General features: G+C 35.8%; 1 protein-coding gene across 12 annotated transcripts in view; it reads left to right on the top strand.

The window, feature by feature from the left end:
• The window catches only part of TRPS1 (transcriptional repressor GATA binding 1), a 251,388-nt gene that overhangs the window by 66,687 nt on the left and 160,110 nt on the right, over window positions 1-24,591 (top strand). For all 12 annotated transcript variants that reach the window (XM_032415623.1, XM_032415616.1, XM_032415626.1 and 9 more), the window contains one exon: window positions 13,229-13,832. In XM_032415623.1, coding sequence (XP_032271514.1) covers window positions 13,229-13,832 — 604 coding nt within the window. The remainder of the gene's footprint in view (window positions 1-13,228; window positions 13,833-24,591) is intronic.

Below are 24,591 nucleotides of genomic sequence, written 5' to 3'. Positions count from 1 at the left end.
TACGCCTGGAGTCACTGACAGCAAGCGGCTGGTGAATCTGTTTTACGTTAAGCTGGACCTTGAAGGTGGCTAAAGTGATTCCACATTTAGAGCCTCCTCTGACTCCTGTCAGAAATAAACACAAGTTTGTCTATATGAAATACTCCAATTTTCACCTCCATGATATCTGTGGCAGAAGATAAACCTTAGATGAGTTATAGAAATTAACCATACAGGAAGGGATTTAAACCATTCTATGGGAAATCAGTGGGAATTGCAAATAATGGATCTAGATACCCAGGAAAATGATAAGTTATAAGAATATAATATATTCTTAGTTATAAGAAAGCTATAAAATACAATACTTCTCAGTTACAAAAAATAATGTGTTTAAAGAAATGAAAATCAGATTTATAAATTGATCAAACTCCATGAGACTATAAAGGATTAGAAATGTTCAAGAAAAGAAACAAATAGTATTTTTTGAATTGAAAATATAATTATTGAAACTTAAAATCTGGATAGGTTCAATAACAGATTGGCAAATGATAGAAGGCAGATGAATTAGTCACAAGTTAAATCTGAAGACATTAGCCAGAATATTTAAAAGAGGGGGATGGAAAGTATCAAAAGTAGACAGGTTATAGAAATGTAATAAGCTGTTTTAACCTGCATCTAGTTAGAGTCCTAGGAGAAAAGAATATAGAGAACGGAAGATAGGCAAATAGTATTTGAGGAGATAATGGCAGAAGATTTCTAGAACTGAAAGATGAAAGACATAAGCGCACAGATACAGAAAAGCATAGCTTATACTAAACAGGGACATATGCAAATAAATTCAGTCACAGACACGTAGTAAAAATTAAAATGCCAGAGAGGTCCTTTTAGAGCCCCTAGAGAGAAACAACATATCAACTACTTAGAAAAGACAATTAGGTTGACAGCAGACTTTATCAGCCACGATGGAAAACAGAAGAGGGAGGAATTCTATTTAAGGTTTGAAAGGAAAAAAACAAACAAACACAAAAATAGTCAACCTAGAATTGCCTACCTGTGAAAACAATTTTCCAAGAACAAGCAAAGATATTTTCACATAGACAAGGGAACTATTGGTAAATCTAAACAGACATAGTCTGCCTTATTTGTACAGTTAAAAGGAGACAGACTAAGGTGTTGGGTAAAACAATTATGTAAGTTTGTAGGGAAAATGATCAGAAGTAAAGTGCTTAAAAGCCCTTGAATTGTCTGGAGGTAGTGTGTTAGGACTTTGCTCTGCGTGCTTGGAAACTTCAGGATAACCAGTGAAAGAATAAGAAATGGGTACATAACTTCTGAAGCTATAGAGGGGAATGGAACAACAAAATAAAATTCTATTTTCTTAAAAAATGGCAAGAGAGGATACATGGGAAAAATGTATAAATAGATAAATAAGATTTTAAAAGTAAGATGGTAAAAAAAAAAAACAGCTATCAAAAAACTTAATGAACCTGGGTGGATTAAACTTTCCACTTAAAAGGTATTATCAGATTTATTAAAAAAGAAAATTCAACTCTAAGCTGTTTACATAGGATACACGCTCAAAATATAAGTCTATGGAAAGTCTGTAACAAAAAAATAGACAGAGGGACACCTGGATGGCTCAGTCGGTTAAGCATCTGCCTTTGGCTCAGGTCATGATCCCAGGGTCCTGGGATCGAGCCCCCCATCAGGCTCCCTGCTCAGTGGGAAGCCTGCTTTTCCCTCTCCCTCTGCTACTCCTCCTGCTTGTGTTCTCTCTTTCTCTCTCCATCAAAAAAATAAATAAAATCTTTAAAAAAAAAATAGACTGAGTTATAGGCAATATAAACCAAAGGAATATTGAGATAGCATTATTAAACTCATACAATTTAGATTTTAAGACAAAAAGCATAGGAGGGAAAAGTCAATACATAATGATAAGAGGTTCATTTCTTGAGGGAGATATAATAATTCTAAATATATGAAATATAGTCAAATCTATATGTAAGACAAAAACTGATTGACAACTACAGGGAAAATATGACAAACCACCATCACAGTGGTAGATTTTAAGCAACCTGTGTTCCTAAAGGTTGAACAGAAAAAAATTTTCAAAATATAAAAGATTAGAACAACAAATTAACAAACTTCATTTAATAAAAATATATCAATTGTGCATCCAACAATTTAGAGAATTCACATGTTTTTCAAGCATATATAAAATACTTAGAAAAATTAACACATTTTAAGCAAAAAGAAACAAATTTCAGAAAGAAGTATCATACAGAGCGTATCCTTTGACTCAGTGTAATTAAGTTGGGTCTCACTAACAAAAAGGTAAGAATAGATGAAGTTGCATGAGGCAAATACTAACCAAAGAAAAAAGGAGGTGATTTTTATCTCAGAAAACATAGATGTTAAAAAAATTATAAAGGGTAAAAATGGTCAATACATATGACGCATAAAGTGAATTGGGAAAATTCTGGCAATATCAAATGCTCATATTCCCATTGGAAGCATAATTACACTCCTCAGAAGAAAATGTCTTTCATGGATACATTTGGAAACCTGTGCAGAAATGTTCACAGTAGCAGTTTTTGCAAGCAGGACAACCAAAACAAAAAAACAAAAACAGCAGGGCCACCTGAGTGGCTCAGTTGGTTAATCGTCAGACTCTTGATTTCAGCTCAGGTCATGATCTCAAGGTCATGAGATTGAGCCCTGTATTGGGCTCCGTGCTGGGTGTGGAGCCTGCTTAAGATTCTTTCTCTTCCTCTCCCTCTGCCCCTCCCACCCTGCTTGCACACATGCACGCTCTCTCCCTCTTAAAAAAAGAAGAAAAAAAAGGAAAAAAATACCAATTAATAATGATCGCTATTGTCATTAAATAATTTGTAGATTTTCTTTTTTTCTTTTTTTTTAAAGATTTTTATTTATTTGAGAGAGAGCATGAGAGAGAGAGAGAGAACCAGCGGAAAGAGAGGCAGAGGGAGAGGGAGAAACAGGCTTCCCGCTGAGCAGGGAGCCCTATGTGGAGCTTGATCCCAGGATCCAGGATCATGACCTGAGCCGAAGGCAGACGCCTAACGACTGCGCCACCCAGTCGCCCCAATTTGTAGATTTTCATACAGTGGAATATTACACAGTAGTGAATTTAAGTAAATGACAATTGAATATGACATAGATGAATCTTTTAAGTACAATTTCGGCAGAATAAAAACAAATTGAAGACTATTTGCAGCTGGATACCATTTTATGTGAGTACAAAAACTAGCAAAACAAAACTATATACATATTATATGTGTGTTTGTGTATTCACATATATACCATATATATTCATATACATTCATGTACATATATGGAACTATACCATAAATATAATTTTCTCTATAGCATCTCTTTCTGTGTATGTATATACATATATGCATACATGGATCTCTCTGTATTTCTCTGTATATATATATTTATACCAACACACAGAGAGAGAAGGCATACATATATATGTAATCATATTCTATGATTATGTTCCAGTTTTTATTTTTTTTGTAAACCTAAATATGAATGTGTATATATATTTATACATACACACACATATATGTAGACTCTGTATATGACTAACATTATATGATAACATTTTAAAATGAAAAATGGAACGTCAGTTTTCATCAGTGAAGTCCAATAAATACTTGAATAAATGCTCAGTCCCCCTTATGAGTAAATAACTACTTAAAAACCATTACTATTGTCATTTTCTACCTGCTTGTTATCTAGAATGTGAAAAAATGGACATATTTTTGGTAGTAAATCTGATGACAAGCATCTGTCCAGATGGAGATTTATGAATGCATTTAAAAATGTTTGGACAGTGTTTGAATCTGTTAGACCTAAAATCTGTAACTCGGACTGAAGGAAATAACGTTGGATACCATAGCTGGTCAAATTAAGGTAGCTACCGCTCAATCTCTACCTTAACAGAGCACCGAAAGGAGCATGGACTGTGTGCTCTGCTAAGTCTAAAGAGCAGATTTTATGATAAGCACTTAATTATCAACACATCTTTAAAAGCTGAGTACATAGTGCATTAGCACAGAGTTTCTCAAAGGGTGCGGACCATGATGGTTACATTTTAGATTTGTGTATGTTATAGGTGACATGTTCTTTTAAACAATACCTAATAAATCAGTTGCCTGTAATACTTTGAAATGGACCTAATAGTTCAAGCTGAGAATTTCCATTGTGAGACAGAACATTACCCAGGATATTACAGTCCTTCAAGAAAATAACCCACAGTCGGCACTACCTTTATTTGTATGTACGATTAGAATTTCAGATTTAATGGTCCTGAAGCCTTTGTACAAGAACCATGATCAATTCCTCGGATAAAATAAAGTTTAGTCATGATTTCTAGTTCATATCAGTTCATAGAAATCATTTCCCAATTCTTACTCACTTTCTATTTTATGAGGAGGTTTGTCTTCCTTTAACATTTGGTAAGGGATATCTTCTTTTTGAAGGTGAATCAGGGAATCATAAATTGAAATTTTTCAGATATGACACGAGTTGTATTTTCTTCTACCACTTGAAAATGAAATGACCCCATATTCTCCTTAAGAAACCCAGTTACTCCAAGTGAGTAAACACTAATCAGATTATTTCAGCTTTAAAAATACAAGATGAGTGGATTAAATGGAATCTTACTCAGAGTTCAGTTTATCTTATATTTTGTAGACTGTTCCTCTGTACTTAACTAAGGCTGAATATTATTTGCAGTTCCAGCTTCTAAAAGTTGACTGATCTGGTTATTCACCTGTAATTCCATTTTTGTCTTTGTCCCTCAGATACTCTCTTCACCTGCTCTTCATCCCTCATTCTCCAGTGTCCGTAATCTCAAGTGCTGCATGTTAGAGACCTTGATACCAGCAAAGTGTATATTACAAAAGGACTAACTTTATTAGATACCAGATCTCTTGATCTATATTTAAATTAAACCACCTTCATTTACTCTTCTTCTATGGTAATTTGTCTATAGGTGTTAGATTCCATAATTACCAAAAAAATACCTTTCAAAGTCTAATTGATTAGTATTTATGATCTACTCATTTACTTCCATGCTTTGTTTAGTCGTTGAAGAAGAAACAGATTTCAGTGGTTAAGAAGTACACCTGTGTGGTAGAGGAGAGCTTTTCAGATGCTGGCAGAAATCTCTGGGAGTTTACATTTAGAAGAGAAAAGCATTGCTCAGATCTGAGTTCACATATACTGTGGGCTAGTTTATTGTAAAAATAGAAATATAGAGGGGCGCCTGGGTGGCTCAGATGGTTAAGCATCTGCCTTCGGCTCAGGTCATGATCCCAGGGTCCTGGGATCGAGCCCCGCATCGGGCTCCTGGCTCAGCGGGGAGCCTGCTTCTCCCTCTCCCTCTGCCTCTCTCCCTGCTCATGCTTTCTCTCTCTCTCTCTCTCTCTGTATCTTTGTGTCTCAAATGAATAAATAAAATCTTTAAAAAAAATAGAAATATAGAAGTTTTATCAGAGTAAGGTAATGATAGAGTAGCATCTTTGAGCTGATCTTTTTCTAGGACCTAGAAAAGCTCAGCCCCTTATGAACTTTGAAAATAATGTATTATCTCTGCTAATGAATGAAACACTATTGCTAAAGCCACTGTACATTGAAATATGGATGGAACTGAAATAAATGCATTTTTATAGCACATGAAAATTCTGTTAAATAGGATAAGGAATAAAACAACTTTTCTCACAGAAATTTTAAGTCACTTGAATTAAATACAATTTGGTCTTTTGTTAGGCAGCTTATAGTTTTCTCTGGAGGCAAGGGATGATTTAGCTTTTCTATCAAATTTCTTCGATTCATGTCCTCGTTGTCTAAAATGTTACATGAGACATACTGATTTTGTTTAAATATATCCCAAATATTGCATGGGACATACACTAAAATATTTGGTTTTTTTACACTGACATTCAAGTCGTCATTTTATCTGGCAATCCTATGCTAGGGAGACCTACGAAATGACATTTTTTTCCCTTAGGTAGCATGAGGAGAGTGTTTGCTATCCGTTTGGCAGGAGAATATAGAATTTAAATTAATGCAAAGCATATATTTGTATTAAGGAGAACTTTGGCTAAATGTAGCCAGAAGTTCTAGGAGTTTTTAAATAATGAAGGGTTTATTCAGAAAAGCCACTCAAAATGCACTGTCTATGAAATATATCTGTGTACTTCTTAGTATTTCTTTGCTGCTTTATGATTCTATATATTAAATCCAGCATCCTGAACATCCACAGAGCTGTGGTGGTTTATCCCTTTTGTGATTAAGTATATATTTACTATTGGATGTTCTGGGTGGGGAGTGGATACAGAGATGTGTGAACATTGATCTTGATGTTAAGGCAATTACAGTATAACCGTAATCTAGGACATACACAAGATTTTAATAAAAGGCAATGTGGAAAAAGTCCTCAGAAGAAAACAGAGCTTTGGAGGAGCTCAGAGGGTGCTAGGCATACTTGGGTTGAATCATTTTGGAAGTCTGTGTGGGTGAGAGTGTGGATCTTGGGAAATGCAGGAAAGATTCCTTGAACTTCTTTGAAGTTTTCATATGAATGCTGATAAAATGAAATTCATTTTGTAGGTCCCAGGCGAGTCCAAACTAAAGTATTTTCACAGTGACTAAACTTGTATCCTTCTGTAATGTTTCTTATACTAGGGATTAAAATCATCTATTTTTATTTTTAGGGGACATGGCATTATGTTGAAGGTCTTCTCAGTAATTATTGAGAGAATGACACATGTCAGAGAATATATGTACATCTTTCAGGGACTTAACTCCTGAATCAGCTAATAACATTGCATCAGCTACCAAACAGCATCCATGAAAGAGGACCGTGGACAAGTGCTCAATACTGTGTCATGTCCTCCGTATTATTCTATGTGAATTGACTTGTCTATGCTTCAGATTCTTATCCCATGAAGTAGGGATGGGAATATGTACTTTGTGTGATTGTTGAGGGATAATGTATATAAATGGCCTAGCACTATAAATAGTGAAAGGTGATTCCCACACAATGTAATTATAAAAAAAAAAAAAGATTAATTCTTGTTTGGGGATTATGCTTGACAATGTTATAGTTGTAGTTTTAACTTCCAAAGCTGTTAGTGTTGACTCTCAGAGGTGGATAAGGTTGTATGTGCTTTAAGAGGGGAGATGATGTTGCTCATCATAAAGAATTCATTGGAAAATATTCTGTCAAGTGCTGACAGTTTGTTCCATACTAATACCCATCTTGAAGTTCTTTCTAACCATGGCTTCATGACTCTTGCTATTTACGGTGTGGTCTGGGGACCAACAGCATCAGAATCATCTGGGATTTTATAAGAAATACCGAATATTGGGTACCACCCCAGTCTTCCAGAATCAGAATCTGGATTTCAGCAAGATTCCCAGGTGATTGCTATGCATGTTAGAATTGGAGACACACTGCTCTAGATGTTAGTGTAGGTTATTAAAAAGTTTATGTGGCTCTAAGCTTTTGAAAGTAAAGTAATGTCTTTTTAAAATATTTTCTATCATTTATTTAAGACATATTACAGGGAGAAAGAAGCCCTTCCGGTCTCTAGAGTCCTATGTAGCAAATTGCCTTTTCTGCTTCACCTGGCTGTGTTCAATGGCCTGAAAGATTGAGCACTTTAGCAGTTTACTGCTTAATTGTCAAGCTTTACTCTCTTTTCATAAATAGTTGTTACACCCAAAATCTTAAGATTCTGATTAATGAGCTAGTAAGGGCATTACCACCATTGGACCCTGTATTGCTAAGAAACTCAGCATGTTTTGCATTGGACCCTGTATTGGACCCTGTATTGCTAAGAAACTCAGCATGTTTTGCAGACCATTACTGTAGTCAGTGTTTTCTGCTGTCAGATGATCCATTTCCCTTCCTCTCGGGTTTTCATTTTCCATATTGTCAGTGGTTTCACTGATTTCTATAAAGTTAAAAATTTGGGCTGTCAAGGATCGAAAAATGGAATATCGATCTGGAAGGTAGAAGCCCTGTGTTCCTGACTCGATGTAGATTGAAGGGACAAGTCACCATTCTTCATTTAATTATCTGTAAAATGGGCTGTATCCTTCAGTGAAATGGGAGATCAGAGTGCTTTGAACTCTTCAAAAGGAAAGGTGTGTGAGTTGAGCTTACTATTACAACTTTATTTTAATATCCTTCCTGTTAAAATGTGTTTTCCTTTTCACTGTAAAACCTGGTTCTCACCAAGAACTTAGTTCTGCAGTTGGGTGGTGGTGGTGGGGGGGGGGTTGTTGTTGTTGTTGTTGTTGTTTGCTTTGTATTCATCCCCACTGATCTCTGATGGTTCTCCAGCACCCATGCCAGGGAAGGTTTTGCCTGGAACAATCAGATCAGGAGCTCCTCTGTGGGGCAGATCAGAATAACTCTTGCTGAGATCTGCAAAAGAGTCAGGGGTTGTCCATTGGGACAACTTGGAATCAGAGAACCTAGAAGCCCCAGACAGCTGAGTGTGATACCTTATGAGGAATTCAGTGCCTGGGCAGGGACCCACGGCCTTTGTATTTTAAAGGGGACATACCAATCAAGGCATGGGTAAGGGTTGCATGTGTTGTCTTTATTTGGTGGAGGGATAGGACGGCTCAAGGACATTTCTAGATTGCAGAATAAGTCGATATTGAAGGCACATAATCTGAATTACTGAGATATATTACTAGATATATCATGATTCTAAACCATCTTAATGAATACACTCAAGGCATCTCCACCTCCCAAGACTTTAATAAAATATATGTAATGCCTTTTTCTATTTTTGTGATTCAGAATCTTAAGATTCTGTGTCTATTAATGAAAAGAGTGAAGGTAGGCAATTAAGCAAAGTACTAAATTCCTCATTCTTTCAGGCTATTGAGTGCCACTAGGTGAAGCAGAAAAGGCATAGAATATATTCTACCTGTCAGTGTCTTAAAGGAATTTCTTCTAGGAAATAAACTTACTTTTAAGAACGATGTTCATCATGGTTAAGGTACATAGGAGAATGGAAAAGGATGATAACAAAATGCTAGTTTGTAAGTTTAAACTCCTTTGCACAAAGACCATAGATTCACACAGAAGAGAGGGGCTTTATTTAATTTTGGGATTTATACCCATTGACCCTACTTATTTACTCACCTACTAAGGTGTTATTTCCTTAATATTCACAAGAATCTATCAAGAGGCACTGTTATTTTCATTTTGCAGATGAAGACATTGGGGCAAGTTTAGTAAATTATCTCAAGTCACACATAGAGTAAAAGATAGAGTCAAGATTGAAATTCAGGCATTCCCAGAGTCTACACTCTTAAATGCTCCAATAAGAACTGAGATCCTGCTGTTTTAAAATATTTTGTTGCAAGGTACCCTAGGAAATTGTATTTCTTCTATTGTGCATTGCTACTCTTTCCTTCCTGTTGCCCTAGAATTGTCTTTATTTCTTGAAGTAGAAATTTTGGACTTTGGAATTTTTTATACTTTTTGTACTTTTGGTTTTGTATAAAATACCAGTTTTGGTAGAAGGAGCAGTGGTAATTGATAGTCTTACATTATCGGAAGGAACTCCCCTCAGAGATTTCAAACAGAGACCCCACCATGTCAAGGAAACCATAAATTTACTGCCGTAGTGGGCAGTGAACTCGCTAGAACTGTCTAGCGGTGAAGGTTGATCAGAGCTTGTGAATGTGCTTCCTGAAGTTTGTTTGTTTAATTATCATGACTCAATAGATTATGTGGTATATCTTCAGGAGGGTATTTCCTTGGTCTTTAACCATTCTGATAAATTTTTTTTTCTCTGTATGATTGAACTTCTTAGACATAAAAATTTTTTGGTACAATTTTGAAGTTAGGAGTTTATCTCCCATTGGAGATACTCAAATATAATTTTGCTAGGAAGCCTCTTTATTTGAAGTTCCCATAGGTTCAAGGTCCTAGATTTTGAGTCTTTTGTCTTTTGTCTTTTGTGATCTGAATCCTATATGGGGTTTTCTAGCCTTGACCTTGGGTTAAGATTCTTACTCTTGGTTATAGACATCTTCTCCTCAAGGGTTAGGCTTCTTTCACTTGAGAAATTTAATTTTAAATTACATTTTTATGGTCAGTTCATCATTAAATTATTCACCTTTGTTGTATTTCCTTTTGCTTTATCTTTACTACTTAAACAGTGAAGAAAAGATAGAAAACAACCTTCTGTAAAAAGTAAAAGTTAAATGTCCATATTTATTCAACCAAATGTAAGCTGTTAATGATAAGAAGACAATTCTGGGGCGCCTGGGTGGCTCAGTTGGTTAAGCGACTGCCTTCGGCTCAGGTCATGGTCCTGGAGTCCCGGGATCGAGTCCCGCATCGGGCTCCCTGCTCGGCAGGAAGTCTGCTTCTCCCTCTCCCGCTCCCCCGTCTTGTGCTCTCTCTCTCAAATAAATAAAGAAAAAAAAAAAAAAAAAAAAGAAGACAATTCTGTACTGCATTAAGTACTCTCGACAAATACTGGCTGAGATTTTGTTACATATCTTAATACCTTTGAATTTTGCTTCCTTAAAATATGAACATTCTTTTGGATTTTTCAGCCATCAGACAGGTCTCATAAGGGAATGAAGTTATTCAGTACAGAAACCGTTAAGGTCCCAAGTGACTAAAACATACATTTAACGATGCTACTTCTGTGCCTATAACCTTGCAATTGCTTCTTTTAACCTCTGAAGGTATCTCTCTGCCTGCTTATCATGGTCTACAAAGCTCTAGATGACCCCTCCAGCTTGTTGATTGACATGCTTCCTCTTATTTATTCCTCTAAAGCAACGATGGCCTCTGTTCAGTATTTCAGACTGGCTAGAATGTGCCTTCTTCCCCTTCCCCCTCCTCCAACAAGAATAGCTCCTTTTCATCCGTTGGTTTTCTCTCCCTCAGAAAGGCCTTCCTGACTGCCTTATGCAGCCCATCAACCCCATTACCATCCCATCCATAAAAGTTCTTGGCACATACCACTCTTTATATTTATTTATAGTCTAATGTGAGGATCGTCCTTCCTGACTAGACTCTAAACACCAGGTGGACAAAGACTGGGTTTCTTCTACATACACCAGTGTGACCCCAGGGCTTGGCAAAGTAATTTGTGATGATCATCTACAGTTATATATATGCGCACATACGTGGTGATAGCTTTAAGTAATAGCTCTCCAGACTTATTTTGTTACTTTAAGTTGGCAACGGATTGCATTAGTGAAGTAGCAAGTGTTTCCACATGGAGTTTATTTAGAGAGTCATACAAAGTTTTTATAAGTATGCCTTATTCCAAGTCACTTGTGTACCTTCCCAGTATGTCTTTTAGGATACAGTGCCTCTGTTCTTCTTTATTAATCAAATATTTGTCTTAATTTGACAGTGTTCCATCTTTAATAGCAGAGGATGCTGTGAAATTCAACAATACGTTCTTTTTGTTTTATGCCTTTTAAAAAAGAAAACACCTGCATTCACACGTTCTTTATGAATGAATATATCCAGTCAGCCCCTGTCGTGCTGCACACCCAGCAGATGCTCAATTGTTGAATGTTCCTAAAGCCTCACGGATAGATAGAATTTGTCTTAAAAAATCTCGAGCTTCTGATACATCTTATTTACTAGATTAGATCAGTCAACCATATTTCATTGACTAAATTGATTTAAATTGTGTGATAGAAAAGAACACTGTAATCAAGTAGAATTTAATACATGTAAACGCTATATAAACTGGCACTAGAGATGTATGTATATTTATAATGAAAAAATGTCGATTTAGTTGAAATAAACAGAAAGTGAAAAGTCCACTGATGAAATTAGTGTACAAATATATGTGTCTGTTAAATAATATAGAATTGGTGAACAGAGCAAGTCTTTCAATAATAAAACACACCAACTGAGTTTCACTGTGAATTGGCTGGAGTGTGGACACATTAGTTTATATGTGTGTGTCTACCTGTTATGGTTGATCTAACAAAAGGGAATGTCACATTCTTTATATGGAACCAGAAATGCCAGTTAATTACATTCCAACTTCTGGGTGTTGCGAATGGTGTATTTTGTCCTACCTATTACATTGCAGGAGATAAAATTCAGGTCCTTAAAGACTGGGTTTTTTTTTTTTTTTTTAAAGTTATGTTAATCACCATACATTACATCATTAGTTTTTGATGTAGTGTTCCATGATTCATTGTTTGCGTATAACACCCAGTGCTCCATGCAGAACGTGCCCTCCTTAATACCCATCAGGCTAACCCATCCCCTCACCCCCCTCCCCTCTAGAACCCTCAGTTTGTTTCTCAGAGTCCATAGTCTCTCATGGTTCTCTCCCCCTCCGATTTCCCCCCCTTCATTTTTCCCTTCCTGCTATCTTCTTCTTTTTCTTTTTAATTAACATATAATGTATTATTTGTTTCAGGGGTACAGGTCTGTGATTCATCAGTCTTACACAATTCACAGCGCTCGCCATAGCACATACCCTCCCCAATGTCCATCACCCAGCCACCCCATCCCTCCCACCCCCCACCACTCCAGCAACCCTCAGTTTGTTTCCTGAGATTAAGAATCTATTATGGTTTGTCTCCCTCTCTAGTTTCATCTTGTTTCATTTTTCCCTCGCTTCCCCTATGATCCTCTGTCTTGTTTCTCAAATTCCTCATATCAGTGAGATCATATGTTACTTGTCTTTCTCTGATTGACTTATTTCGCTCAGCATAATACCCTCTAGTTGCATCCATGTCATTGCAAATGGCAAGATCTCATTCCTTTTGATGGCTGCATAATATTCCATTGTATATATACACCCCGTCTTCTTTATCCATTCATCTGTTGATGGACATCTTGGCTCTTTCCATAGTTTGGCTATTGTGGACATTGCTGCTATAAACATCGGGGTGCACGTGCCCCTTCGGATCCCTACATTTGTATCTTTGGGGTAAACACCCAGTAGCGCAATTGCTGGGTTGTAGGGCAGCTCTATTTTCAACTTTTTGAGGAACACACAAAAACAGACACACAGATCAATGGAACAGAATAGAGAACCTAGAAATGAACCCTCAACTCTATGGTCAACTCAACTTCGACAAAGCGGGAAAGAATGTCCAGTGGAAACAAGACAGTCTCTTCAACAGGACTGGTTTTTTTTCAAGCCCTTCCGAGTGCTAGGTTTCTAACGAGTGTTTTCTTCTGCAGGAGAGCACACAGCTGCTACAAATGCCGTCAGTGCAGTTTCACAGCTGCTGATACTCAGTCACTACTGGAGCACTTCAACACTGTCCACTGCCAGGAGCAGGACGTCACTACAGCCAACGGCGAGGAGGACGGCCACGCTGTGTCCGCCATCAAGGAGGAGCCCAAAATTGACCTCAAGGTCTACAGTCTGCTCAATCCAGACTCTAAAATGGGAGAGCCAGTTTCCGAGACTGTGGTGAAGAGGGAGAAGGTAGAAGATAAGGATGGGCTAAAGGAGAAAGTTTGGACCGAGAGTTCAAGTGATGACCTTCGAAACATGACTTGGAGAGGGGCAGACATCCTGCGAGGCAGCCCATCCTATACTCAGGCGAGCCTGGGGCTTCTGACGCCCGTGTCCGGCACCCAAGAGCAGACCAAGACTCTAAGGGATAGCCCCAATGTCGAAGCTGCCCATCTGGCGCGACCTATTTATGGCTTGGCTGTGGAGACCAAGGGATTCCTGCAGGGGGTGCCAGCTGGCGGAGAGAAGTCGGGGACCCTCACCCAGCAGTATCCTGCGTCAGGAGAAAACAAGTCCAAGGATGAATCCCAGTCCCTGTTACGGGTAGGAAGGTTTAATTTTTAAATAATTCACCTATCTTGAAGGGAAAATGGGAGGACACATATTCTCTAGATTTCATATCATTTAGTCTTACCAACTGAGACTAAATGATCTGTCTCAGTCTGGGGATTTATACTCATAAGGCCGAAGTGGCAGAAAGTAGCTCGTGTGTGTGTGTGTGTGTGTGTGTGAACTCTACACATCCTTGATATAGTGGTAGGCAATCACTTGTTTGTCACTGCTCTTAGCTCAGATTGAATGTTGGTTAATCATTCCTGGTGATTATGCAAAACAGCAAGGCCGCGTTTGGAGAAGGGGGTTTCAGAATCCCAGAAGATTGCACATCTGTTACATTAAAATAGGTAAATGACTTTTAAGTTTTAAGGTGGTGTGACACTGTATCTGGTTAACAAGGAAATTAGCAGAGATTTAAATCACTAGGGATGCAGAGCCCATGGTGAGAGGTTAATACGGAAATGTAGGTTTTTTTTAAAACTGATGGTATAATTATGTACAAATGACAATGCTTGTTGTTGTTTAGTTACCAAAAAGAAGGGAAAAAATGAGATAGACCCAAGTGTGAGTGGTGTGAAGAGCATCCAAAGAAGAGAAATACCGGTGTGTTTTATATGATCCGGCTTTTGTAGGGAGAAAGACATAGTCCCATGTGGAAAAACAGAACCTCTGAGAACGATGAGATCCTTGCTCTCTCTCTTCATGCTCTGTAGCTGTGTTAAGAAATAGTTTAGATTTTGAAAATTCACGAACTCTTCATAAGTGATGCTTGCTTTTTGCCTAAGGCACCCCCACTTCGACATTTCACCTTGACTCTGACAAAGTGTTGAGCTTTCTGCATGATTTCGATGCTTTGTTGGTGCCTTAGAAGGTAGGATCAGAAAGCAGCTAACTTTACAAAAGGGCCAGTTAGGAAAGCGAGCACAGCCAGCCCAATGCTTTGACCTGTGGGTCAGAGACCACTGAGGTCTCTCTGGATGGATTCTGGAGAGAAAAATTTCTCTTTCCAGTGTCTGCGTGGCTTCTCTACTCCCATTTCCTGCAGATCCTCTGAAGCCTATCTGTGCTTCTCAGGTTTCTCTATTGGAGTTGAGCAGTGCTTCTTAGAGGTGCACAGTTAATTATAAAAGCCGTTCCCTTTCCTGGCGGCAGTCATGCCCCGGAGCTAAGAGAAGGGCTTGAATACAGAAGAGCTGTGCCCCTTGTACTCCGAGAAACAAAGAATCCTTCCTGCAGGGAAGGCGCAAGTTGATTATAAGTAACTTTAAAAAGAAGAGAAATAGTTCTTGTGCCCTTCAAGAAGGGTGTTCAATTCAGGGAGCTTCTTTCCAATACATATATATGGAGCTGCAATTGTAAATGTTCATTATTTTCTTAGCATGTCAGGACTCCTCTGGTCTCAAGTGGCTCTTTGGTTTTTGGTTATAAGGCAGGGATGCATGTCTTACGTTTTTAAATTTCATATCGCATCTTGAGAGTGTGTTGTAATTGGGTGCCTTACATCCGTATCACTAGAGCTCCCCACCCATTTTTTTTTCCCATTTTAAAATAGTTTTCATCCATGACATCTTCATTTGATACCAGTTGTTTGATACCAGATTGATACCAGCCTGTTTTAGACTGTTTCTGGAATATTACCTTTTCTGCCACCCTGTACATACACTAAGAATTTGGAACGATCAATCATTTTTTATATGGTTAAGTCTAAAACCTGAGCCTGAGAGTGTTACGTTTTTTGAGCAGACTGGGGATAATGATTCTTTTCTAAAAAGTTCTTTTTCTCAATTCTTCCACTTCCTTAATTCCCTGACTTCAGAGGTTTTGTTGCATCATTGCAACTGTTTCTTTAGTTCCTCCACATTAGCTGCTGAAGTACGAAATCTTCAACGAGAGACCGCTTCACCATGTTCTACAAATAATCAAATTCCTAACCATGGGATTTGTCATCTTTTAAAGGCAATCATCTAAATTTTGAGAGATGACAAAATTTATATATATAAGCCGTGGATTATTCTTCCTTGACTTTTGTAAAATGTGACTCTTTAAAATTCATATTTTCATTTTATTTTAATACTGCTTTTGGGACTCACCGCTTTATTTGGAAGAGGAAGTGTAACTGATTTAATTTGTGCAGTATTTAGTGTATTAAGTGAATTAAAACTTTTCAACGTACACATATCTTAGCTGATCAGCTTTTTAAGGCATATAAGAGAAACAGCAGAGCCCATTCTGAATGTGAATTCGACAAGAATTCTACTTTGGCGGTAGAAATTGGCGTTGCTGAATTATCATACCAAATTCTCAGTTCATTCCTCTGCCATCAATAAGGAAAGACCCATCAGAGTATCACTATCATATTTATTGAAGGTAAAAACACTGCTTTAATTTTATAGTTGTAGGGGTCTAGTTGTTAGTGAAGGTGTCCTATAAAAGTTTATAAATATACCATAAAAATATGCAAATACAATTTACATGTAGTGAATGGAAATATAGGTGTCTGTAAATGTGTATCTACAGAATATAATATTCACATTTGAGTATAAATAGAGTGGAACTTGAAATTATCTTGCTATTTGGCCTGTTTATTTAGAAATAGTAAGCACTTTGAAAAAAGGAAAATTGGTTTTAAAAGTCATTTTATTAAATAGTGCATATAGTGTAGCCTTAATAAAGTGTACTTACATACATTTATACATGTAGTTTCTAATATTAAAAGTAAAAACTTGACTATCAACTGACTATACAAATTGATAATGACAATTATGAGAAATTTGTGCAGCAGAAAATGTTAATTTGAAGTAGTTCAACCCTATGCTGGTTAATATTGGAAACATTTTTAAAGAGCAGGATGAATGTATTTAGGGCCATTCACAAAGCACACAATTATAGTTGCTTTCAGGATATTGGTCTTTCTGATACATGTTTTTAACTGGTTTCAGTTATGAAATTTTGCTGCACTCAAAGTGAGGAAAGAAATATAAGAATCATAGAGAAGAACTAAAATTTCAAAATATTTTCTTATTAGTTTTTTTCTTTTCTTTTTTTGTTTTACATAGGTGTTTGGCTTTTAGTTTTGTGTTCAATAGCGGATTGTTTATATATATTTTCACATAGCAAATGTTTTGTATTTTTCCTTTGTTACCAGTATGAAATTGATAGGTTACAAAACATTTTAAATTGTGTATGTGATCTGTGTGGACCACTGTGCTTTGAGGATAGCAGGGGGCACATTAACATAAGCTTTATCTTGTAAATTGCTTTATGAAAATTAGTTTTTTGTTGTGTATTAACTACCTAATATTTCTGTAAACTCATTGGGTTTTGTTTTCTTTTGTGAGTAGGAAGAAACATTAAAGACTTTAGACTCTGCTAGAAATAGTCCCAAGTTTATATGAAAACTTTGTTACTCTTCTAAAACTTCTAGAAGGATTTTATAAACATGAATAAGTTCCTGAAAATGTTTTGAAAATACAGTGTTTTCATTTAAACTTAAGATTTGGCTCTGTGAAGAGGTTAACATATTTAACATTTTCTGTGCTAAAAGCAAAAGTTAATTGGTTTTAAATATTCAACTTGATGTTCCTTTCTCATGTTAAACCAAACAGTGTGTAGGGTAGTCAGAACGCAGTATAATCGTGTGCATTTTTCTGGCCAGTTCCTTCTATGTTGTATATTTACACAAAGGTATTTATTTATTCATTTTGTAGACAGGTTCATACAAATGCAACTATAGTAGTCTTATGATTTCCTGCATAAGAAATTCCAGATCTCATTCTTATAATTGACGTTTTTGATTGGGTTTTATGACATAGAAAGCTATGTCTTTTAACTGATAACCACATTAATAGGAACAAAGCATCTGTCATTAAATTTCACAAAGATTTTGCCAATATCAAATGCAGTTTTTCATTTAATGAAATGCAGAAGTATAATTGGGTTTAGACGGTAACTGTGTAGGGGGAGTTTATGGCAAATCCACATCCAGGTAAACATCTGCGTGTCATAGATAAACTCATCAGCTATGATAACTCGAATTCTCCCATAGGTTCAGACACCCTACTTATCAGTCCACTTTCTTCATGCATCTAGGGGAAAAATGATTTTAGATTCCCGTGTAAATTTATTTAGGGAAGTCTGTCTATTTCAACATGTACATTTTGCACCAGTTGGTTTTGGCAGAGACCTTCAGCCATGGGCCATGGGAGATGGGTTCCAAGTTCTGGGAGTTGAGTTCCAAGTTGAGCCACTGACTGTCAAAGGCAGGGCCTCCCAGGATCTCCATTCATCCCACTCTTGGGATTAAAATGCCTGCCGTCCTCACAGAAGTGCTGTGCAGCTTAGTTAATTAATGTTTGTCAGGCCATTTGAGATCGTCAGATGCAGGGTTCTAGATAAGTGCAAAGTAGTATGATTATTTGTTCGTTTTGTAAATGTGATACCAAGACAGCACAAAGTAGATGTTATTTCCCCCTTGCTTCAGTGGTGTTAAATTTATAGTTTAAAGATTGTTGATACCGGACAGTCTATTGAGATGCAAAAATGTTCTTTTGGGGACAGTCCATTGGCAGCCAAACAGACGTTCAAACAAGTGACAGTGTTGAATGCCTTTACAACCAGTGACAGAAGATCGCAGGAACTTTTTTAAACTAAAGATGATTTCAAGGGAAAAGTCTGATATTGGTTTTTTTCCTTCACCTTTAATGAAAATAAAATCAGTTTTTCAATGATCTGCGGGTAGTAGTGATGTAATAGAATGTTTATGTATATAACTTTTTCTAGTTCCATTTGAATATTTACATATAGGTATACTTAATCCTAAAGAGAACAGACTATACCTAGAAAAATGGGAAGGATACACCTCCGTAATCACTGGTTATGAAACTTGTAGTTTTTAGGGCACGTTGATAAATTCTTTCTTTAGGTAACTGTTGATATTTGATTTGTTGGTATTTGAATAAAGTATTAAAAACCATTTACTATATCCAGAATTAACAATCCTTGTATATCTCTGTGCTTCTGCCTTGCATAGATGAATTTCTTTTGTCCACCTGTTAGAAAAGGATATGATTTAAATTCAAATGTAATATAGATTTATTTAAAAAATACAATCCATTCATTGACTTAGTTAAGTGTAGCAGTGAACATGACCATTTTGTTTTTATTAAATAAAATCTAGGTAGCTTGATTTTTTTTCCTTTATTGGTTATTCATCTTTTATATAGGTATACCATTTTTGACAGGAGATCACAACTAAAGCCAATTTGATACATGTATGTTTGGTTTTATTGGCTTGACCAATGGGATTTTCTTCTATTCCAATTTCTTTTTTATAAGTCAGCTCCATTGGCTCAAGTATTTTTGGAAGCATTTTTTTTTTTTTTTTTTCCTTTTTTGTAACCTAGACTTTTTGTGAAGTCTGGCATAGTTCTGCTGGCCCAGGTTTGTAAAGTAGGGGAAGCAGATGTATCTTTTAGTGAATTGGGCTGTAAGTTTGTAGTTGCTGTGAAATGGTATCCTTCAGCACAGTATCTGTTAATTATTTCCTGTATAACTATCTTTTGCTTGGCTTCCTTTTCTCACAGACTGCATGAGTCAGGAGATAACAGGGCCCCAAAAGGAACCCATTGTTGAATGTTCTTTCTTAGATGTTGGAAATGAAGAGTATATAGAAGGTGGCCCAAGTTTCAAGAGCAACAGATGGAGAATGATTCAAAAGTGTGGCGGCCGTGAGCTACACAGCCTTGATGTGAATGTAGTATTTTTCTGGCGAAGTCCGATCTGATGGACAGATTTAACAGAACTGTTGATGACCTAAAATGCCAGGAAATTTTTTTATTTTGGATTTTTGTATATTTTGTTATTTGATGCCAACAACAAAAGTAAATACTGCTTCCATTGTCATATTCTTTACCCTCATTTGCCTTTGACTGTCTTAGGGAACTTTCATTAAGTATTTACACAGGAAGACACTGGTTACTAGAATGGTCTACTGGTTAACTCAAGGAAGCTTGCCAAGCAGGATACTGCTGCATCTAGTTGTGTTATGAGTTCAAGGAGATGCACATAATACCTGGGAAGTTTGAAGAATCTGTTGCTTTCATTTTGGTGAAGCAGCATTCTCATTTATAGATGTTTGTAATTAAGCATAATTTATAAATAGAATAGAACCAGGGATATGACTTTATTTTGGAAAAAAAATCCATAATACTTTATCTTAAGGCATATATATATATATTTTTATGTTATTAGTGATTAGGAGTAAGGCAAAGGAATCTTTCTTTTGTTTTTGTAAGTACAGGACGTTTGTGAGTGATAAATTGAGTGGTTGGTATCATTATTTATGTCAGAATGATCAAATAGCTCCCACACATAATTTTACATGTTAACATTCCTCTTTAAAAAGATAGTTTCTCAATTGAGAAGATTTACTTTTGGCATATTAATTATGAAAGCAATGAACCATTTTATACCCTGGAGATTTATTTGTAACATCATGATTAACCAGGAAAAGCAAAGAATATATGGATATATGTTTAAAAGGCAAAATAGACTTTATAGTTTTACTAACACTTAAGATGAGTTGTGATTATAAGTCAATCTTTTATGAGAATTTGGATACATGGAAAGATTTTTAAAATAGATTTCTAATAAGCACAATATTTTGTTTGAGAAAAGTGATGAGATCCATGACTGTGGTTTATTGAATTCCATTTGCCTGTAGTGTTATATTTGTTATATTTTGTTTACATTTTGGTATTCGAGACTTATACTAAGTCATGAAAAAAAAAGTCTTGGTAGAGAAATGTCCCATAAAATAATCTGTTCTCAGGGAATCAACTTCAGGGGTTTAGTCAGTAATGCAGTAGGACAGCATGAGAGTACCTCCTAGCTGCCCAATTTGAATTCTTGATGTGGAAGACAAAACCTGGGGAAACTACGTTAGAACAATTGTACATGAAAGCATTCAAAAAACAGAGAATTTGGTTAGTGTAGATGGATACTTCTAATTGATTGCCACGTAATTTAGTATTTTATTTTACAGGATTAAAAGTTTACGGCCTTTCCATTAGTTTATTATTGAATTAACAACTTTCATCCTCACCAAACCCTTTGAGGTTGAAGCTGTTATTATCCTTTTTATTTAGGTGAGGAAACTGAGGCAGAGAGATTAATTTGCCCGAGGTCACACGGCTTTTAATGGCAGAGATGCAGTTTTGATCCAGACGCTTTGAGTGTGGTCCATGCTCTTAACCATTGCACAGCCTCCTTTGACTCTCCATGATCTGTTAACAAATTCCTGGGGGACTCTCTGCAATTTCAGAATAATTTGTTCCATCTAAACCTACACTCTTTGTCAAAATGGAAAAATCAGTCTTTGAAAACGATGCAAATGATAGATGCTTTTCAAAAAAGAAGTGTCTGTATGACCATACAGAACACTGAAGAAAATGAAAACCAGTCTTAAGTTCCAACCCACAAATACTTTTCTATTCCTATATAGGTTTCTAATTTATTTTTTATATGCATGCAAATATATATTGTATTCAAGTATAGGATCATTGCCTCACTCTTTTGTAATCTTCTTTTTTCCTTTAACAATATATTGTGGACATCTTTTCCCATCAACAAATATAACTTACAATATTTGGTTTACTGCCTCCATGTTGTGCCATGAAATAGTTACATCATAATGTGCTCAGTAGATCGCCTCCTGATAAATATTCAAGTAACTTCCAATGTTTAGCTATAAAGAAACTTTGATGAACCTCCTGGTATATGTTATTTTATTGTTTTATCATTTCCTTAGGACAGTTTCTTATAATTACAGTTACTTAAATGAGAAAGTACATGACTGATAACAGGTAATGTTCAGAGGACTGGATTTTGACCCATCCTCTAAATGGTTCATTTTTAAAAATACAAAATAAATTCATTCATGAATAATATCCTAGAAATATTTAATTAAGGTTTAACTGTTAAGCTGCAAATTAACATATTTAATGATGAATGCAGATAATTAAGGAAAAGGCAAATAATCTTTAAGAGCTATTTCTTACCATGTTTATGGTAGATAACAAATGACCAATAGCCAGGGCTGTGATGTGATATGCTTACATATTACATATGAAGCAAAGTTTATTTTGTAGAGAAATTTATTTTCAAGCAGGACCCATTTTCTTAAGCAGAATTGAGTCATGGGCAGTCAACTCAAATAGGCTTGCCCTTTTCAGGGAAGAAATTGCTTTCTTTTTTCTTGCTTTCATTTTGTCCCATGGACAGTGTTCTGTGCTTCACAATTTCTCAACTCAGTTTTAAAGTTTTTATTTTCCTTGTGTGTGTAATAGATTTAGTGGTAATGGTGTGGGCTTCAAGGGAATATAACAGAGAAGAAGTTGGTTTTTTTCTTTAAAATATGGAATTTAATGATCTTCATTGCTGTGTTTTGCTGAAATATTTATATTGATTTGTTAGAAAGTACTTTTCTTTTATAGGATTTTCAGAATGTCAGCTAGAACATTCTTTCTTTATTATTTCTTAAAGTATTAAAAGGACAGGAGCACGAGAATACTTTCTCAACTAGCATTGAGGTTGTGCTTGTTACATGCCACAAATAGAGAGTTTCAGGCTATTCTTACCAATTAATAACACTTAGAAAAACATGTATGATGGCATTTATATATATAACTTAAGTTAGACTCATGTATGGGAATTTGAAAATGTACAAATATTACATTTGAGAGAGCTATTCTTTTAAAAATAATTATTTGGCTTTTTTTTTAAAGACTCAGTATAGAACTTTAAAATTTCTTTCCTGGTACATTAAAAAATGAAAATACCTTCATTTACTTATAACTTTTCAGAAGCATATCTGTTTTGCAAAGTATGATACAATGGAAGCAAGGCTGGCCATATTTTAGGAGATACACTTGTTTGTTTTTCCTCATTCTTTACCCCTTGAAACTTTCTTGATCATTCAAGAAAATCTATCTATTTTAGCTGAATTATATAACTTACTCAAAGAAAGTTGGAGCTTTCTAAAATGTGGGCTGTCTAGATAGGTAATCTGTGGCCTACAGATTAATTATCCAGTTCATATGACTGTCAAAATTTTAGGAGATATATATATATATATCTTATGTTTTATATAATATGTATATAAAATGCAGGATGGTTTTTAAAATCAAATTGAAATTTAGAGCTTGCCTCAAGTTCACTATGTGATGTAAATATTTCTGAAGACTCCAAAATAGATCCTAATTATTCTTTGAGTAGGATGTCCAGGCTGCTGAGGTTATAGTTGGGTTTGGAGGCTGGTGTGTCCCCACCTTTCATTGGCAGGCTCTAGCTGTGATTCAGGCTTGACCGGATTTTATTTTCCAGTAAAATTAGATTTCATGTTTTCTTTTTACTCTTCCCTTGTGATGTAGTGGAAAGAGGACTGGATTTTGGAGGCAAGGAGGTTTTGTGTTCTAGACTCACTTTGTGACTAACCAGCCGTGTGACCCTGACTGAGTCATTCAATCCTTGTGCACTGTTTCCTTTGGAAAATTATAGAGATTGAAATATACAATTACTCATCTCTTTAAAATTGCAAATTCTAGGGCCAAGTCAATATTCTATAAAACCTTAAACTTTCAGGTCTGTGAATTGATACCTGAGGCAACTTTAAGACAGAAATCTTATATTTTAGACTTAGTACTGCTGGTGTCCAAAGAGATATCACATATTTGATATGTGCATTCTTAAATCAGATTTCCCTCTCATGGCTAGGAATCCATAAGTTATTTTAAAAAAAAAAGAGGCACTGTCATGGTGCAGTCTGAAATCTTCAACAATTATATTGTTTGAGTTTTATCTCATATAAGAAAGCTCAGTCTTTCAAAATAAATTGTTTCAAAAATCATGTTATTAAGGGGCTGCTTGTGTATGATGATAAAGGGAAGTATATGCAATGAGAAATAGAATAATTCTGGGGAGAATATGACAGGCTTAAAGTCTATTTCCTCAGTTTCTTGGCATTGAGTGGTGATGCCTGTTTTGTTCAGTCAGATGTTCAAATCAGAGTTTTGGATGCAGAAACTAATTTTAGTAGGTGGGGTGCAAATTTCTTATGAGTCCATGAATAGACTCTAATCCCAGCTGTTTCATTACAATTATAAAAATAAAATTGGCTGTGAATCATTCAAACTCTATTTAATGGATGTGAATAATTCAGTTTTGTCCCACTGAAATCTTAAAACTATAAACCTATCTTAGATTTTTTATGCTCCTTCACAGTTAGTATCCCATTATTCATGTATGACTTACTTGAAATATTGGTGGTCATGATGAAAATGACCATATTTCCACTCAGTTCCTGTGAGTTTTAGGAGAGGAGGTGGCCCCTAGGGTGAGGCGAGGGATGAAATGGAGAAAGAAATTGGGAAGAGTCTACAAAAAGAGAGAAGGATGTTAAATTAGTATTTTTGGACTTTTTCTTTTCCATTAAAATATATATGTTCATTATAGACATTTTAGAAAATATAAATAAGAAAAAATAAGAAAATGACTGCTCAGCACTTCAGTGCATCCTTTTCTGGAGACACACACACACCTACACACATAGACATATACATACAAACATAGGTTTATAGGCTTATTGTTAAATAACCTTCAATTTTACTTTTTAATAAGCTATAAACATTTTTCCGTATTATTATATATTCTGCTACATCCGATTTATTGACTTCATGGTTTTTCATTATGC

Source organism: Phoca vitulina, unplaced genomic scaffold, assembly GCF_004348235.1.
Source record: "Phoca vitulina isolate PV1807 unplaced genomic scaffold, GSC_HSeal_1.0 scaffold18, whole genome shotgun sequence".
NCBI classification, from domain to species: domain Eukaryota; kingdom Metazoa; phylum Chordata; class Mammalia; order Carnivora; family Phocidae; genus Phoca; species Phoca vitulina.
Note: the sequence above shows the minus strand (reverse complement) of the source record. Positions and strands in the feature narration are given on the sequence as shown.